General features: G+C 41.3%; 1 protein-coding gene across 1 annotated transcript; it reads right to left on the reverse strand.

The window, feature by feature from the left end:
• Positions 1-676: 676 nt before the first annotated feature.
• LOC311222909 (ammonium transporter Rh type C-like) lies at positions 677-16592 on the reverse strand. The gene is made up of 11 exons (XM_084307568.1): positions 16329-16592; positions 14786-14978; positions 13385-13535; positions 11725-11872; positions 11185-11351; positions 10122-10259; positions 5006-5142; positions 4744-4868; positions 2065-2138; positions 1819-1907; positions 677-1483 (listed from the first exon to the last, which is right to left on the reverse strand). The coding sequence occupies exons 1-11, from the start codon at positions 16552-16554 to the stop codon at positions 1450-1452; spliced, it is 1482 nt and encodes a 493-aa protein (XP_084163694.1). The 5' UTR covers positions 16555-16592; the 3' UTR covers positions 677-1449.
• Between the last annotated feature and the right edge of the window lie 786 nt (positions 16593-17378).

Consider the following 17378-nt stretch of genomic DNA (forward strand, 5'->3'; position numbering starts at 1 on the left):
CACCCCAACCAACACAGCAAGGAACTGCAGTTGAGAAGCATGCAGCGGTGTGCTCCCAATACGAAAACCGGTGGAGGGTTTTAGAATGATCACCATCTTCCAGACACTCCAGTGACGAAGACAACATCGCCGTATTTTCTCGAAAATAGTGAGAGAGAAAATAAAGATATGATGTCAACGTATCTCCTTGTTCTTCCTTTCCTCGTAAACCTCGCTTTTCCAGCAAATATTTTTCTCCACGTCAAGTGGGCATATGAGCAACACGTTGCTTGTGATGACATTTGAGAAGGAGATGAGTGTGTGGCACCATCCCTGCTTATATAGGTAAGCGGATGGGGGTGTGGCCAGATGAATGCTGGCATTTAAAGGTACATTTGTGAAATTATTCAGTGTATATATGCTGAAGCGAGATATATGCAACAGACGCAGAGCGGGAGCTAGTGTGATACAGAACCCCCAACCATGGCAGTGTTATTATAATTATTATTGGAACCCCCAACCATGGCAGTGTTATTATAATTACAATCTTTATAATGTAAAATAACAGTGTGGCAGCTAGTTTTGTAGAGACAAAACGAGAGCAAAACACATGAAACCCTGGCAAACAGAGTCAGAGAGCCATCACACCTGACAGGAAAATACAGAGGAAGACATAGTTTCAACGTTTTATTTCAGATACAGGTACAATTCATTTTGTGAACAACTGAACATTTAAATACATCAAGTATACAAACAGATACATACAGTCACATACAATAATAAAATACTGGATGCAACATTCAACAGTACAACAAATACATTGCTGGAATAAAAATACATCATGGTTACTCAAAGATTCCACCTTTAGCTCAAGTATTAAAGTATATACAAACAAATACAGTATAAATACAGGCAGTTTATAATGTTCTGTACACTTTTTACACATTTTGTAAGAAATCTTAAGAGTTGTACCACTTCACCACTCATTAAAATTACGTATTTATTCACTATTTATCCAAAACAGAAAACATTCAATTGGAAATATGTTCAGAATGGGAACTCAAAAAGCACTACTACACTGTACAAAAATGCGAGAGAGTATATCACGGCATGTGGAATAACTCTCAACAACTCTTTATTCTTCTCTATTATATAGTTGTAATCACAGATTATAATACATTTAAAAAGTGCCAAAGCACCTTATCAGTATTCTACTTGGATTCAGAACCTGGCTTGAACCTGCTTTTGATGTAGGTCCAATGTCATCCTTGCTTTGTAATTTTGTTTGAGCTACTTGGTTGCTAATTTGTGTTCATTCAATTCCACAAGCTTCCAATAACATCAACCAACTGAATAACATGGGACCGACATGGCAAATACAATGGCTCTGTCCTCTAGGCTTTATGCCTTGTTCTGCTGGTGGGTCCTTCATGTATTAGTGTTCTGTGACATCTGCTGTCCTCAAATGATCTATGTCTCCTCCATGGAGAAGTTGGACTCAGATCTATGAGGAGAAAGAGGACATTTACTATTCATTAGACTTAATGATTGGAGGAATATAGAGATGTATGAATATAGATGGATACTATGACAACTATATTTCACAGTTTATTGTCACTGTCATTATGTAGAGAAAAAATAAGATTTTTGCTCATGTTTTCAGTCTGTCAAGAGAGTGATTATGTGAGTTGCTATAATTTTATTAGGATGTTACCTATTCTATCCCAGTCTGTTATGAGCATCAAATAATGCACCAAGAAGAACTGACCGTAGTCCATTGATTATCAAATCTGTTGCACAAAAGTTTTAAACATTCTGGGTAGTGGATGTCAGACTTACAACTCTGGTTCCTTGTTCCATGGTTCCTTGAGGACCATGTGGTTGTTGTACTCCAGAACTGGAGGGATGGTATCCTCGTCTTCAGGAACCTGCGAGGAAGACACGTTTAGTCAGACCATGATCCCAAAAGAAACACGGTCAATGTCAAAAGGTCATGGTCAACTTTATTACCCCCCCCCCCAGGATAAATTTACATGGTCACAGTGCAAAATAGTCTACTGGTGGTATAGTGAAGAGCACTCTCACCTCCCAGTAAACCTCATCCTCAAAGCAGTTGTCATCAGCAGGGTCTCCCCAAATGGGAATTCTCAGAATGGTACCTGTGAAGAGAAGAGAATGCAAGTTAATTTAGATTATATTCTATTCTAAGTGCTTTACCTTCATTGGTCTTCATTCTAGAACGGACATACGTGAAGGTTACCAAGGAATTCCTTCGCAACTCGATTTACGAATTTATTCTGCATTCTCGAACGGCTTCATTTTGTAAATTCCTTGTACAATTTATGTAGGATTTACAAACTCGAAAAGGCAGTCGTAAGTCGGACAGACCGGTGTGCGCCCGTGTTTTTAACGGCTTTCTTTGTGAGAAATCCTTGGGGATTGCCATCACTTCGATCCTACAGACATCCATGGAATTACATAATTAAAATGATAATAAATACAACAATATTTGTATCATTAACAATTATGTTTTACATTTATAGTCATGACTCAACGAACCATGTCTGAGAAACGGCTTTGTGATGATGCATAAGGCAGATGCACTCAGTGCACACACACAGCCGTTTCTCGGACATGGTTCGTTGAGTCATGACTATAAATGTAAAACGTAATTGTTAATGATACAAATATTGTCGTATTATTATTGTTAGAATTATTTAATTCCGAGGATGTCTGTAGAATCGAAGTGACCACAATCACCATGATGTATCCGAAATCAAGCCTTTAACCAGTTTTCGCTGTATTGTACTTGTGCTGCTTGTGTGTGTGTGTGCGTGTAATGCTCACGATGCCTCATTGAGTCATGACTATAAATGCAAAACGTAATTGTTAATGATACAAATATTGTCGTATTTATCTTTATTATAATTATTTAATTCCGATGATGTCTGTAGAATCGACGTGAACGCAATCACTAACTATTTATCCAAAATTAGGCTTTATACCAGTTTCATCACCTGTGCATTGTATGTTACTATTGCACTTACTGTTACATTTGCACTTTGGTTGGATGGTGTACTGTACTTGTGCTGTATAATAACAATACATTTGAATCTAATCTAGTCTAACTTCAATCAGTCGCAAATTGTTTTTGCGCTACCTGTTGAACATTTCCTCCATAAGGGTCAGCGTGGAGTAGACGCAATGGATAGCCTCTCCTTATAAGGAGCTGGCTGGGTGTTTATGTATGCAAATTCAGGTGTATGAGAATGCGCTTCCAGTTTAAGAATGAGTGACGTTTTTCATTCATGGGAACCCAACTGCGAAGATGTTGGCCACTTACGGAGACTGTTTCACGCGTTCAGGAATCCGGAGGAGGATTTTTGTAAATGCGTTAGTACGCACTTTTTTTTTTTACAAAGGTACTTACTTACGTACATGTTCGAGAATGAGGACCATTGATTGTATAATAGTTTGTTATGTTTTGCATTTGTTTGTATATGTATTGTATATTTATTATACAATAATATATTATGTATATGATGCTCGACGTCATTGAAAATGAGGGCTCAATGAATTCTAGAGTTGAAATAAAGTATAAAATAAATAAATTTACAAGAGAGAGACATGTGAACATGTAAGACATGTACAAAAGATATGTAGTAAGGTGACTGGAGTCCCACATATATTTTCTTTTTTGGCATTTGTAGATTTATATTATATTTAGATTAAGAAAGACTATCTTCTTTATATGTAATATATTCTAAGGAAGGGGTAGGACTACATTCTTGTTTTACTACCTACTGTCCTGTCCCAAACATTTTTTTTTGCAAAAAAAAATAAGAAAATCTAGCTTTTTTATGTTTTATATGTTTTATTTGTATATTTTTGGGATAAATAATAATAATAATTACTTGCATTTATATAGCGCTTTTCTAGACACTCAAATCGCTTTACAATATAGGGTGGATATTGCCTACTACTTCACCACCAGTGGTAGCACCCAACCTTGGGCTACGCAGGCTCAATGGCTGCCATACACTGGCACCAGGCACACATCACACTACACAATGGTTGAACGGCTCAGGAGACAGGGATTGATATCAGTCAATTAAGGGGAAGGGATGATTAGGTGGCCTTGATGTCAGAGACCTGATTGGGAATTTCGCCAGGAACGTCAGGGAACCCCCTACTCTTTACGATAGGCGTCCTGGGTTCTTTAACGACCAAATTCAGTCAGGACCTCGGTTTAGCGTCTCATCCAAAGGACTGCACTCGCAGCTGTACGGTGTCCCTATCACTGTAACAGGGGCATTGTTACTGACAAGTCCAGAGGACAGAGTGCCCCCTGCTGGACAACAACACCACTTTCCGACAGCAACCTTGACCGGGGCTCGAACCGGTGATCTTCCGATCATGAGTCTGGAGCTCTACTCATGTAGCCACGCTGCCGGACAATAAATAAATCCAAATCCAAACAAATCCAATGTCTTCACTGCTTTCTAAAGTAGTTCACCAAGTCACTTACATTCAGAGGTTCTGAAGATAAACTAAAACAGTGATATATTGACTGCTTTTATTGATCAAAAAGCAGAATTAAGCTTCTATTTAAAGCTTTGTTTGAGAGAAAACAAACAAAAGACTAACATGTCTTTATCAGTGTCAGCCTACAGAATGCCATGTCTTTATCAGGTTCAGCCTACAGAATGTTCATAGTAGTAGGAGATAGTAATATCTCCTGGGTCAGTTACACCAACAACTCACCAACAATAGCTCCTCCACCGATTCCAAACACGATGGACACACACAAGCCAGCAGCCTGGTGGCCTCCCTGTGTTCCTACAGTTCTGTTTGTAAACTGGTCTGTAAAGTCAAATACATTGATCAACCTGGGAAGAAAAATGGCAAAAGTTAGTTGCATCTTTAACACTGTGCTTCTAACCAGAGCTGTCAATCAACTCAAGTTGCATCTTCAATGCTGTGCTTCTAACCAGAGCTGTCAATTAACTCAAGTTGCATCACTCACCCCTCCGTCCCGTAGACAGACTGACTGGCAGCAGCTGCAGTAATGGCTCCTACGATGCCACCAATCACTCCAGGCATGGCGTGCAGGTTGTGGACACCACATGTATCCTGGATCTTCAGGTACTTCTCCAAGAAGGGCTGAGTTGGAAAGAAACAACAATAGACAAGTGTTCAAGTTACCAACCTGGGCCCTCTTCCTCGTACCTGGTTCAACTAAGTCGATCAAAAGTCCTATTAGCCAGCTTAAATTAACCCGATGATTGAAGTCAGGCTATCCTGGTTTCTCAAAGGCTCATTCGGGCTCAAACAATCTCGTTAATTCGAACCAGACTTCAGTCATCAGAATAATTGCGCAAACATACAGATGAAGCCTTACGACGGGCGCACAGAGATCTCACATCATGGAAATTAATTAGGAAATCAGGTTGCTGTTCTGTTATATGCCCGCCAGGAGGCGCAAAGTCAACAACGGCCCGACAGGCGGCTGTTAACTTCAAGGAGGCTCATAACTAAACACGCAATGTTGCTCAATTAAAGAACTAAACAGTTAGAACCTGTCAAAATCAGCAGTCAAAGTGTATATTTTTGGGCAGCTGGTGACTGCTCTCTGTTCATTGGCGACGAGCTCCACACTCGACAAAAGGGAGAGAGAGGCAGAGAGAGAATGAGAGATAATGGACAAAATGCACTGCAATGTTGTGTTCTGACCACATGTTTTGGCTAAAATACATAGTATTGTATTGTACAGTATGTATGTATAGTATTGTATGCCTCGATCATATGTAACGTACTCCAAAATGTATGCCGTTGCTGACGATCAAAGCATAAAAAAAATTTGGAAATAGTAGCATGTCCAGGCGAGAAAATCTAACGTCTTTAGCAAAATTCACATATCGCTCCATAGCACAGTTACCAGGAATTCGCCAGGATCACTCTGAAACTATACAATATTCACCACGGTATAACACGCAAACGTATACATGAAAAAAATTATTCTTTTTCACATGTTGAACGAGGGATAGTTAATGTCAAATGAGCCATAGTATTGTCTCCATAGCTATAATATAGAATATTTGGGCTGACCCCTATTAGTCGATTAGTCGACTAATCGGTCGAAAGGAGCCGTAGTCGACTGCCAACATCTTAGTCGAATACAAAAAAATATATATATATATATATTTTTTTATCATTCTTTCCAAAAGAAAAGAGGCCTAGAAGCGTGGCTAACGCTAATGGCATGCATACCAGAGGCTAACTGCCTAAGAAAACAGGCACAGAGGCACTGAAAGAGGATTTCACCCATCTAATGAACACGCTAGACTAGACAAATATCAAGATGTTTCCATCAGTGGACCAATTGCATGCTTTTGCAGAGGACAAGAAGCCTTCAGTCGACTCCTTCAGACATTAACGGCAAATTTTGGCCAATCATAGTTGACTATCCAAATCCTTATAGTCTGGTCAGTTTGGGGCAAATATGGGGTCAAGGCTGCAAATCATGATTAACATTTGAGCCAATGTTCTTCTGTTCATTTAGGGTCCAATAAATAAAAAAATACAAGGAGCCCCAAAAATTAGGTAGGCGAAGTCTCTGTATCTCAGCTCCTGAAGGTCGCACAGAGTTGATTTTGGGCTCAAAATATTAGTGTTATGAACAAACATATGCGCTAAAACCTTTACTTTTTGAGATATTCATGAAAAACCTTTTTTTTTATCTCTGAATTGATCAGCGCCCAAGCCACTTCAGCCAAATCTGCCCATGAAGGCCATGCAGTTAGTTTAGGCCAAAGTTCTAAATCTACTCATGGGGCATACTAGTGTTTAGGTTGAGTTAGAAGATGAGGACCCCAACAACCACCCAAGAAACAAAGCAAACCACTTGAAGTCCAAAAAAACTTTATTTGAACACATCACATAACACTTGCTGCAAAAAATTAGACATTATTTTCATCCCCCTGCCAGCACAAGAACATGAGGTGCATTTATTAGATCTGCAGCTACACACCCCTGTTACCTGAGACAATGTGTCTCCTGCGGAAACTGTGCTCCACTTGACGAAGAGTTCCTCCCCATCGGTTGTCCATCCCCATTCAACATTCAACAAGTAGAAGTGCATCCTGGCTTGGGGGCAGGTCTCGCAGCTCATCTTTAACTGAGTGCTTGAACAGCTGGAATCTGTTCCATCTATACTTGCATAGTCGTACAGTCCAGCCTTGTTGTACCAGCTCATTACCCAGGGTTCAATAACTTCCATGCTGTTCTTAACAGTCTCGATACTAGGGCAGAAACTTAGTCCTCTCAATGCAGCAGTGAGCTCTGTCAACGTACTGTGGTTCATCCAGGCTTTGAATTGAGCATTCTTTGAGTGGCCAAAGAAGGTGCTCACAGAATCACAGCCACTGAAAGAATGGAACACAGGCATGGCATCAGCCACATCTCCACCAAGCTTCTTGTGTGCTTCTGTGATCGAGTATAACTGGCGTTTGTCTGGAACAGCAATGTTGACGATAAGTTGCAAATCACAACATACTGACAGGAACTTTGTAGTGAACCCTAGTAGGATGACAACTACATCGGAGTCGACTGTTCTAACCGTAACTGACTTGATCCCCTTTAGCATGTCCATCACATGGTAAATGATGCGGTTGTTAGCCTTCTCAAGCATCTCTATGCGGTCATAAAGCTGGATCTCAAAATTTTCGCCAAAGTTTGCAAGGATCTTCCTGCCATAGTTGATGCTGAACTCCTTGCGCCAGTTCCATGCATGTTCCTTAGCAATCCTGGCGAACATTAAATTCAGGGCTACCTTGTTGTCTTGATTAGACAGAAAACCTTCAAAGAATTGCTTAGATTCCGGCACAGTGTCATTCTCGCTGAAGGCCATCTGTGAACTACCTGCTGACCCCCGATTCTTCCTAGTCGCAGTCTTAATGCTCATAGTCTGGTAGAGGTCAGCCACAATGTCAATACGATTTGCTCCCTTCTCATGACCAATCTTGGCAATGCTGTTCAACACCTTGATGATAACGTCCCAGAATGTCATGCCTTTGGTGAGAGACTTCACCAGGATTCGTACTTGCACAGATAGATCTATCACAAGTCCCTCTGAGGCTGTAGATTGAACTTGTACTCCGATGTCCTTCAGGATTTGAGACTTTTGGTTGTGATAAATGTCTCCTTCCTTTGTTGACAGGGCTTCTGGTAAACCTGTGATTAAAATGAATAGTTTTACCAAAACAAAATTAGCACTGTCAAATCAATTCACTTATAAAATGAATAATTGAACGTCACTGTATCGAGAATCTGGTAAGACGAAAGTTGCCTGCGTCTAAAACATTGAATAACTTTGAAATTATATCACCTGTGAATTCACCACCAAAGAGCCTCCTTGTCTCTTATTCTCTTGATATGCAGGCCTCCTTCAGCTTTACAAAGGTTCCTTTAGGCGGCTTGATTGCAGGGCTAGCAAGCTGGACTTTTGCACCTGAACTTGGGAGTTTCAGGGCATTTCGGGAGATTTTCGCACTAACATCCTTCTGAGCATATACAAATCGCTCCTGCACAAACGGATCATGCTGTGTTTTGCCAACTGTAAAAACAAGGCTGGCATCTTTAGTTACCACATCTGGGAAGGGAATGGATGAGTTCAACCTCATGAACTGAGCTTGGTTGAAGGGGTTGGTAAGGATCCCCTGGTACACCTTGAGAGTGTGGCTTGAAAACTTTTCCTTGAAGGAGTCCAGCATTTCTTTGTGTCTGTGTGCTAGATCTTGACCTTCGACCTCAGCTAGGTAGTGCTGGATTTTGGGTAGGGCAAGTTCGAGTTTCCTGAAGAATTCCTGATCTTCCCGATTGATGATATCGACGTATCCAGTGTCAGACTTGATGACCTTTATATTATACTCCTGCTTTTGATCACATGCAATATTTGATAATCGTTTACCTCTGGTGTTTACTGCGAAAGAGCCTGATAGAAATTCCTTGAACAACTCTGGGTGTCTCCATTTTAGCTCTTTGAGATCCTGAAGAAACACTGATGTCCATCTGGCATAGTGTGTATGATCAAGTGCAAAGTAAGGAGGAATGAGCTGCTCAAGTGCACTGATCATCATGATGAAGTTGGCCTCCCGAAAGTATCTGATGAAGATAAGATCCTTCTTGATTGCTTCAAGGACATTGGTCCAGTAGTGAAACATGGGGCTGTTTTCATTGGCCACACAATTGCTCCAAATCAAACTGTTGTCCTCTAGATGTTTTGCCTGGAATGCCTCGTCTCTCTTCTTGGCCAGGACCACAGCCAGGATTTGAATGCAGTATCTAGCCTTCTTTATGGAATTCACATCACATACAGCAGTTGTCAGACCAGTGATGTTCAGATGTTCGTGTTAGCTAAGGTTAAGATGGTATCCAGGCCAGTTCCTTTTATCAACTGGCCAACACAGACCAGAGAAACCTTCTCAAGGTGCAGCCCACAAGCGAAGTATGAATGAGAAAACTCAAATATCTGAAAAAGTAAAGGTTTTAGAGTCTATGTTTGTTCATAACACTAATATACATGTGGTGTTTCCGCAGCTTTTGAGCTCAAAATCAACTCTCAGCAACCTTCAGGAGCCGAGATACAAAATTCCAGGCCTAAAAAGTGGGCGTGGCCGTTTCAGGGACTTCGCCTAGCAGATTTTTTGGGCTCCTTGCATTTTTTTGTTTATCAGGCTCTAAATGAACAGAAAAACATGTTAATAATCTTTTGCAGCCATTTTGCCTAAACTGACCAGACTAGGACAGCCCTATAGAATATAGATATAGCCTTGCAAACACCGCAACACACAGTGAAAATCCCTATTTCTTACAGCGGTGGCGCAATGAGTACAAGGATGGCTTACACGGCTGGTGCTGAAAGTGTTAAGCATGTCTTCTCTAAGTCTTCTCAGGGTGGGAGTCTTCTTCCTCAATTGACCATGATATTCACAAGGCCGCCATTTTGCTCTTACGTTATGCTCAGGTTGGGTTCTGGGTGCAATATAGTTTGTCTTTGTCACAACGGATCCCCAGAACCCTCACTGAACACTGGTTTGTGGTAGGTAATGGTAAATAGGTAAAGGTAATGAAAGTAGGCTCACAGAGATGTAGAGGTAGCCGAACGTGGAGAGGATCCCACAGCAGAAGCCCACGATCAAGGATCCGTAGGGTTGGATCATGAACTCTGCTGCTGTTCCCATAGCAACACCACCTGCCAAGGTGGAGTTCTGGATATGAACCTGTAAGAAACATCAACACAGTCAGTTATGAGGAACACAAAGACACCCAGACGTCTAGTCATCAGTCTGTCTGACCACTGATGTAGCAGCAGGGTCATGAAGACACACCCAGACGTCTAGTCATCAGGGATGAGTGTGAGTAATCCATTATTCAAGTATTTTTTGAGGATGCAAAAAAAAACATGATGTTTTTGCCACTGAAACAGAAATCTCGCTCTGAAATCCTGCAAAGCATGAGTTGTTGCAGGAAGACAACCCCTGGAAGCAGTGGAGCATGGAGAGCTTCGACTTGTACAGCCCATGGGGGCAATACCATGTGATCTCGGGCTATACAAATGCATTTGATTTTATTAGAGCTAACGTCCTCCTATATCCAGCCTCTTTGCTAGCGCTACAGCGGAACGTTTGTTGCACAGCTTAGCCTTATCTAAAAGGTAAAAACAGCAGTTCGTGTTTGTGCATTTCTAAACAACATGTCATCCACTTGAGTGATCACTGACGTAGCAGGAGGATCACTCTTAGTCTGGCCTCTACCCTTCGACCTGTTCGGCTTGGGTGACCCTGCCAGGAGTGCGAGACTCCCGCCGACATAGCTCTAGGGGTCATGGAGACACGCAAAGTGCCTCACCACAATAAGGTGGTGATCCCGGCGAGACACACACACGCATGCGCGCGCACACACACACACACACACACACACACACACACACACACACACACACACACACACACACACACACACACACACACACACACACACACACACACACACACACACACACACACACACACACACACACACACACACACACACACACACACACACACACACACACACACGACCTAGAATCACCTGGCTTTCAGCTTTTTCAAAGGCTGGTGATGCAACTCACACACAAACACGTGCACAGTGAAAGAGTGTTACCATGTCAAGCTTGCCTCCCTTCTGAGACATGCTAGATATGGCCACGGTGGTGAGAACGGAGGAGGCCAGGGCCAGGTAGGTGTTGATGGCAGCCCTGTGCTGACCGTCTCCATGGTCAGTGATGGCTCCGTTGAAACTGGGCCAGAACATCCACAGAAACAGTGTTCCTGAAGAGAGATTCACATTTACAGTCCATTAATACACACACACACACACACACACACACACACACACACACACACACACACACACACACACACACACACACACACACACACACACACACACACACACACACACACACACACACACACACACACACACACACACACACGCACACGCACACCCTCACACATGCATAAAGGAGTATTACAGACAAACACAGCATTGATAGTACTACAAGATTAGATACGATTAGAAATAACATTTGATTATTAAATGTGCCAATACAAACTAAAAACAGGAGAAACCTGTTAAGTCATACACTGAAAAACAAACATAAAATGCAATGAACTGCTCAAAACCGAGGTCTAAACTCACCGATCATAGCGAACACATCAGAATGGTAGACTGAGCCGTTGAGGTGTTTGCTTAGATGCAATTTTGGCCGGTAGAGAACCCAGGAGATGGCCAGACCATAATACCCTCCGAAGGTGTGGATAACCATGGAGCCACCAGCATCCTTAGCCTAGAGAGGAGCACCAGGACTTGAGTCAGATAGGAGGCCTCTGTAAGAGCATCCTACATGTAGTTATACATAGTGGATACAGTTACCAGAGACCAGAGAGGGTATAGTGTAGCCATTCCAAGAGTGTTTACAGAATCATTGGTCTGAGGTTTTGACCAAGATGGTCATCAATGGTTCTCTGTTGTTGAGGATTCTACAGCTCAGGGTTGTTTTACAGGATGTGCTGGGAGGGACGGGCCTGAGTAATTACCGGTAAGTAAGTAATAATAATAATAATAAACTTTATTTCTATACCTTTTATATAAGGATTTCAAAGTGCTTCATAACTGTAAAATAGGCATAACATGAGCATAGAATTGACTAAATAAAAGTAAATATCTCTCATTTACAGTACAATAATCATGTTTTAGCATAAGATAGACCAAGAAGGACTCAATGTAATAAATCACCACAGCCTTCTGAGTCTCTGGCTCTTTATGACAGACGTGTACCCTGACTATAACTCTCTGCTATAGTCAGCTACCATCCCAACACCATGCATTCACACGCTGTGACTCAATCAATAATACGCTATGAATTAAAAAGTTGTTAATCCTGTATCCATTAGCTGTATGCTCTATATCGCTTCAACATCACATACGCTCGGACTCCTTCCTGCACCCGCAGGAACGGCACACGGTGGTGTAGTGGTTAACACTGTCGGCTCACAGCAAGAAGGTCCAGGGTTCGATTCCCGCTTGGGGACCAGGTTTCCATGATGTGTGTGTGTGTGTTCCTGTGGGTCGGCCATCTCGCGTGTGTGTGTTAAAACTGCATGACAAATAAAGACTTCTAGTCTAACAATTACCTGTACGATGCTTTAATACTCCATATTAAATACTCCAAGTCAGAACCATGGCTGTGGGTTTGATGTGATTGACAGGACTAACATGAATGAGGCTGAGGATGATGTGATTGACAGGACTTACATGAATGAGGTTGAGGATGGTGTGATTGACAGGACATAAATTAATGAGGTTGAGGATGATGTGATTGACAGGACATAAATTAATGAGGTTGAGGATGATGTGGTTGACAGGACTTACATGAATGAGGTTGAGGATGATGTGATTGACAGGACTTACATGAATGAGGTTGAGGATGATGTGATTGACAGGACTTACATGAATGAGGTTGAGGATGATGTGATTGACAGGACTAACATGAATGAGGTTGAGGATGATGTGATTGACAGGACTAACATGAATGAGGTTGAGGATGATGTGATTGACAGGACTTACATGAATGAGGTTGAGGATGATGTGATTGACAGGACTAACATGAATGAGGTTGAGGATATGTGATTGACAGGACTTACATGAATGAGGTTGAGGATGATGTGATTGACAGAACTTACATGAATGAGGTTGAGGATGATGTGATTGACAGGACTTACATGAATGAGGTTGAGGATGATGTGATTGACAGGACTAACATGAATGAGGTTGAGGATATGTGATTGACAGGACTTACATGAATGAGGCTGAGGATGATGTACTCCTCAACAGCGAATAGCGTGATACCAAACAAGGTGAGGACCATGAGCTGGACTGGGCTGACTTTCCCCAGACACGCACCGTAGGCTATCAGACAGCCCGCCACACAGAAGTCTGCATTGATCATACTGCAAGGATGGCAGGGGTGGTAAGTAAGTATTCATACTTAAGTACTGAAATAAAATAACATCATGTATATGTGCTTTCACTTTGAATACTTTATGTACATTCAAAATAAAAAATAACATGTTCATGGTAATACTAAAATATAATGTAAAATGCAGAGCACAATTCCATCAAAGCTATTTCTACTAAATAAAATAATTGTATAAAGCTTCTGAAGGAATGAGGTGGAGTGAATGTGGATGGATTAATGGATGGATGGATGAATGGATGGAAGGATATATGGAATATATGTTTTATTATGATGCTCTATGTTTTTATTATGATGCTCTATGTTTTATTAGGATGCTCACTATGTTGTATTATGATGCTCTATGTTTTATTATGATGCTCTATGTTTTATGATGTCTGTCCATGTCCAAAATCAGGGACCATGATGGAAATAAGTGCTTGCACTTTTTCATGTTTTTATCTCTTGGATGCTGTCTTTTACTCCACAATAAAAATCAATCAATCAATCAATGGATGGATGGATGGAAGGACCGACAGATGGGTTTTGAGATACTGTACATACTGTAGTGTGTATGAGAGAGATGTGAGTAAGCCAGAGTCAGCCAAGTGTTCACTTGAAAAACATGATTGCCTTGTTTTGTTTTTAAGATCTGACTTAGCTATGAGAAGAATGTCTGTTGTGCCCTTCGAGAGGTCCCATGACAACATGACATGGAAGATAAAGTATATGTTTTGTAGGAGTGACAAAATAATCAAATGAACAAGTTATCTTATGTAACCAGGCTGGACCTGGGGCTTTTGTTTCTAGATAATGTGCTTCACTTTGTCAAAGGTGAGTTATAGAGACTCAGTTGCAGGGACTTCCTTTTGACTGTGTCCCAGGTGAGGTAATATATCTCTGTGCTCAGAGACTAAGAGACTTGATGCATGAAAAGCTATTGATTCTGCCTGTGGTTCTGCCTGTGATTGTGTCTGTGATTCTGTATGTGATTGTGTCTGTGGTTCTGCCTGTGATTGTGTCTGTGGTTCTGCCTGTGATTCTACCTGTGGTTCTGTATGTGATTGTGTCTGTGGTTCTGCCTGTGGTTCTGCCTGTGATTCTACCTGTGGTTCTGTATGTGATTGTGTCTGTGGTTCTGCCTGTGATTGTGTCTGTGATTCTACCTGTGGTTCTGTATGTGATTGTGTCTGTGATTCTACCTGTGATTCTGTATGTGATTGTGTCTGTGGTGCAGTATCTCACCTCTCAACCCCTATGTAGATCTTTCCTGTGCTGTGGTCGAGGGAATGGAACCAGCCCTGCATGAGAAGAGCCCACTGGAGACCGAAGGAGGCAATGAGGAAGTTGAAGCCCACGCCACCAAAGCTGTAACGCTTCAGGAAGGTCATCAGGAAGCCAAATCCAACAAATATCATGACGTGGACATCCTGGAAGCCTGGAGACAGGTTCAAAAGAGTGTCATTCAGAGTCAAATCCAACAAATATGACATGGACTTCCTGGAAGCCAGGAGACAGTTTAAAAACACTGTTGTTCAGAGTCGAAGACAACAAATGCATAACAAATGCACATTTTACGTCTATTTTTACAGAATTTTATATCTGCACTTCATGCATTGCTTTTATTCTGTTATTCGTATGCTCATTTTATAAATAATAATAATAATTTAGGACCTGCTCAGAGGTCATCAATCGGCACGCATGCAATGCATGCATGCGATTCGTATCTGCGATTAACCCATCCCGTCGTCCTTCCCCCCCATGGGCAGCCGGGAGCAGACAGGCGTCAACGTGAGCCGCGCCAGGGGACCAATCCAAGTGCTCCTGTCCGTCTTCGTCAAGGACGCATGCCTATGTCTATTTTCACTGCTATGAAGCACTTTGGGCTGCAAGTTATATTGTATTGTACTGCATTGTATTCTATGCCAGATGAGTCACCTTCCATAGCAGCGTGATTTTCAAATTAAGCAGGCAAGGACCACACCTTAACCACAATAACTACTTGAATGGATCCCTCTCTGAAAGCAAATATTTAATTAAAAATGTTAATACATATATAGAGTTAGGGGTAGGTTGTTCAAGGTTCTGTATTTGTTTCTGGCATGTCAGTGTTCGCTAAAGGAGTGAGAACCTTGTAGCTTTTTAAATGGACACAATGTCATTAGCCATCTACAGTTCAACTAGCTGCATAACAATCGGACATAAAAATTCATATACAGAAAAAAAATGTGTTTGTTGTTTACATGTGATAAATGTGAATATATATTATTTCTGTAACCTTAGAACAATTCCATCTGGATTTGTGAACAAGAACATCAAAGCTATGGGAACCAAGACTCTGATCTGTGATTTCTCACTTTGTGGAATTTAGACTAGACAAGATAAGATCATGTTAAGATAAGATCAAATAAATTAAGATAAGATGATATATGATATGAAGATATTCCTTTATTGATCCTCTTAGGGATTTCGGTTGTCATAGCAGCACATTGCTACACAATGAGTATGAACTGTGACAGTATCCCAGTTGGTTTTCCAATCTGCTGATTCAAAGGTATTGAATAATCCAGAACCTTCCTGTGTCTGTACCCTCCTCTCAATTGACATGTATTACTGACTACTGTTTACCATTCACCATCAGCTACAGTAAGACGTGCAGAAAAGATTAAATACTTGTTTTGTCTTGTAAAACAATAGGCCTACTCACAAATATTGGAATAGCAAAGGTAAATAAAATGTTGCGATGGGTTTCCTCTTGTATTACATTCAGCTTTTTTGTTGTACTTACTGGGGTATCTGAAGTAGAAGTCATTCTCAGCGTCACTGGTGATGTGATGCTCCCTCTTGGTTTCTATCCAGTGTGCGTCTGACTCCTCGTCATACCGTATGAAGACACCAAACAGAATGATCATGGCTATCTGCCAGACGAAGCAGACCATGGGAAGACTAACACGCACATTGGTGTTTTTGGGCGGACAGAAGAAGTCCTTGATGCCCTGGGCAGAGTTCCCCATGACTGACTCACTGGTTGAGGATGCTCTGATCAGTTTCAAGTCCAGCTGTGTCCTTGAGACTTGAAGCAGTATCTGGCACAGCTATTTAAGGGTGTTCAGAGAGGTGTGTCCCCCTTCAGTGGCCCCTCCTTACCGGCTTGCATTCCTCAACAACATGTGATGATGATAGCGTGTGTGACAAATGTGTGTTTGTTTAATATTCATTGAACACAATGTTTTTAGAGTCACCAGCTGTCTGTGTTCCTTTCAACACCACTAAAATACATTAGTGGTCTAATGTATATGTATGTTAGTGGTCTTGATATGATAATAATGGTTTTGATATGTAACTATGACATCTTTCTGATATTAGTTATATTAATAATACAAAATGAAAAAGATAATAATATTAATTAAATCATAATCACCTATGCTTTGATCATAAGGAGTAGTTTATGTGCATATTGGATGCATCACTCTCTTCAAGAGGAAAATACAACAATATGCAAAGAAATGTACGTGGAAATATATACCAGCTGCACTGATTCTCAAATAATTTCTCTAGTTCCATAAAATTAGATGTTGTTAGGTACATTTGTTTGTACTGTTTACTCTGTCGTCTACTCTAAGCCATCCTAGGTTGTCAAAGTGGGCAGGAGTGAGGTGGGTTTTAGGAGTAAGGTCAAGCAGTAGTCTGACCAGTTTGTTTTGAGATGTTTGTAATTTTGTTTTTAGCGCCTTTGAGGTGCTTTGGTACCATGAGGTGCAAGCATAGTCGTAGTACCCTTGAATGAGTGCTCCTGCCAGAGTCTTCAGGGTATTCCTGTTTACCAGAGAGGAGATCC

This window comes from Notolepis coatsorum (genome assembly GCF_963971535.1).
Source record: "Notolepis coatsorum genome assembly, chromosome: 2".
NCBI classification, from domain to species: domain Eukaryota; kingdom Metazoa; phylum Chordata; class Actinopteri; order Aulopiformes; family Paralepididae; genus Notolepis; species Notolepis coatsorum.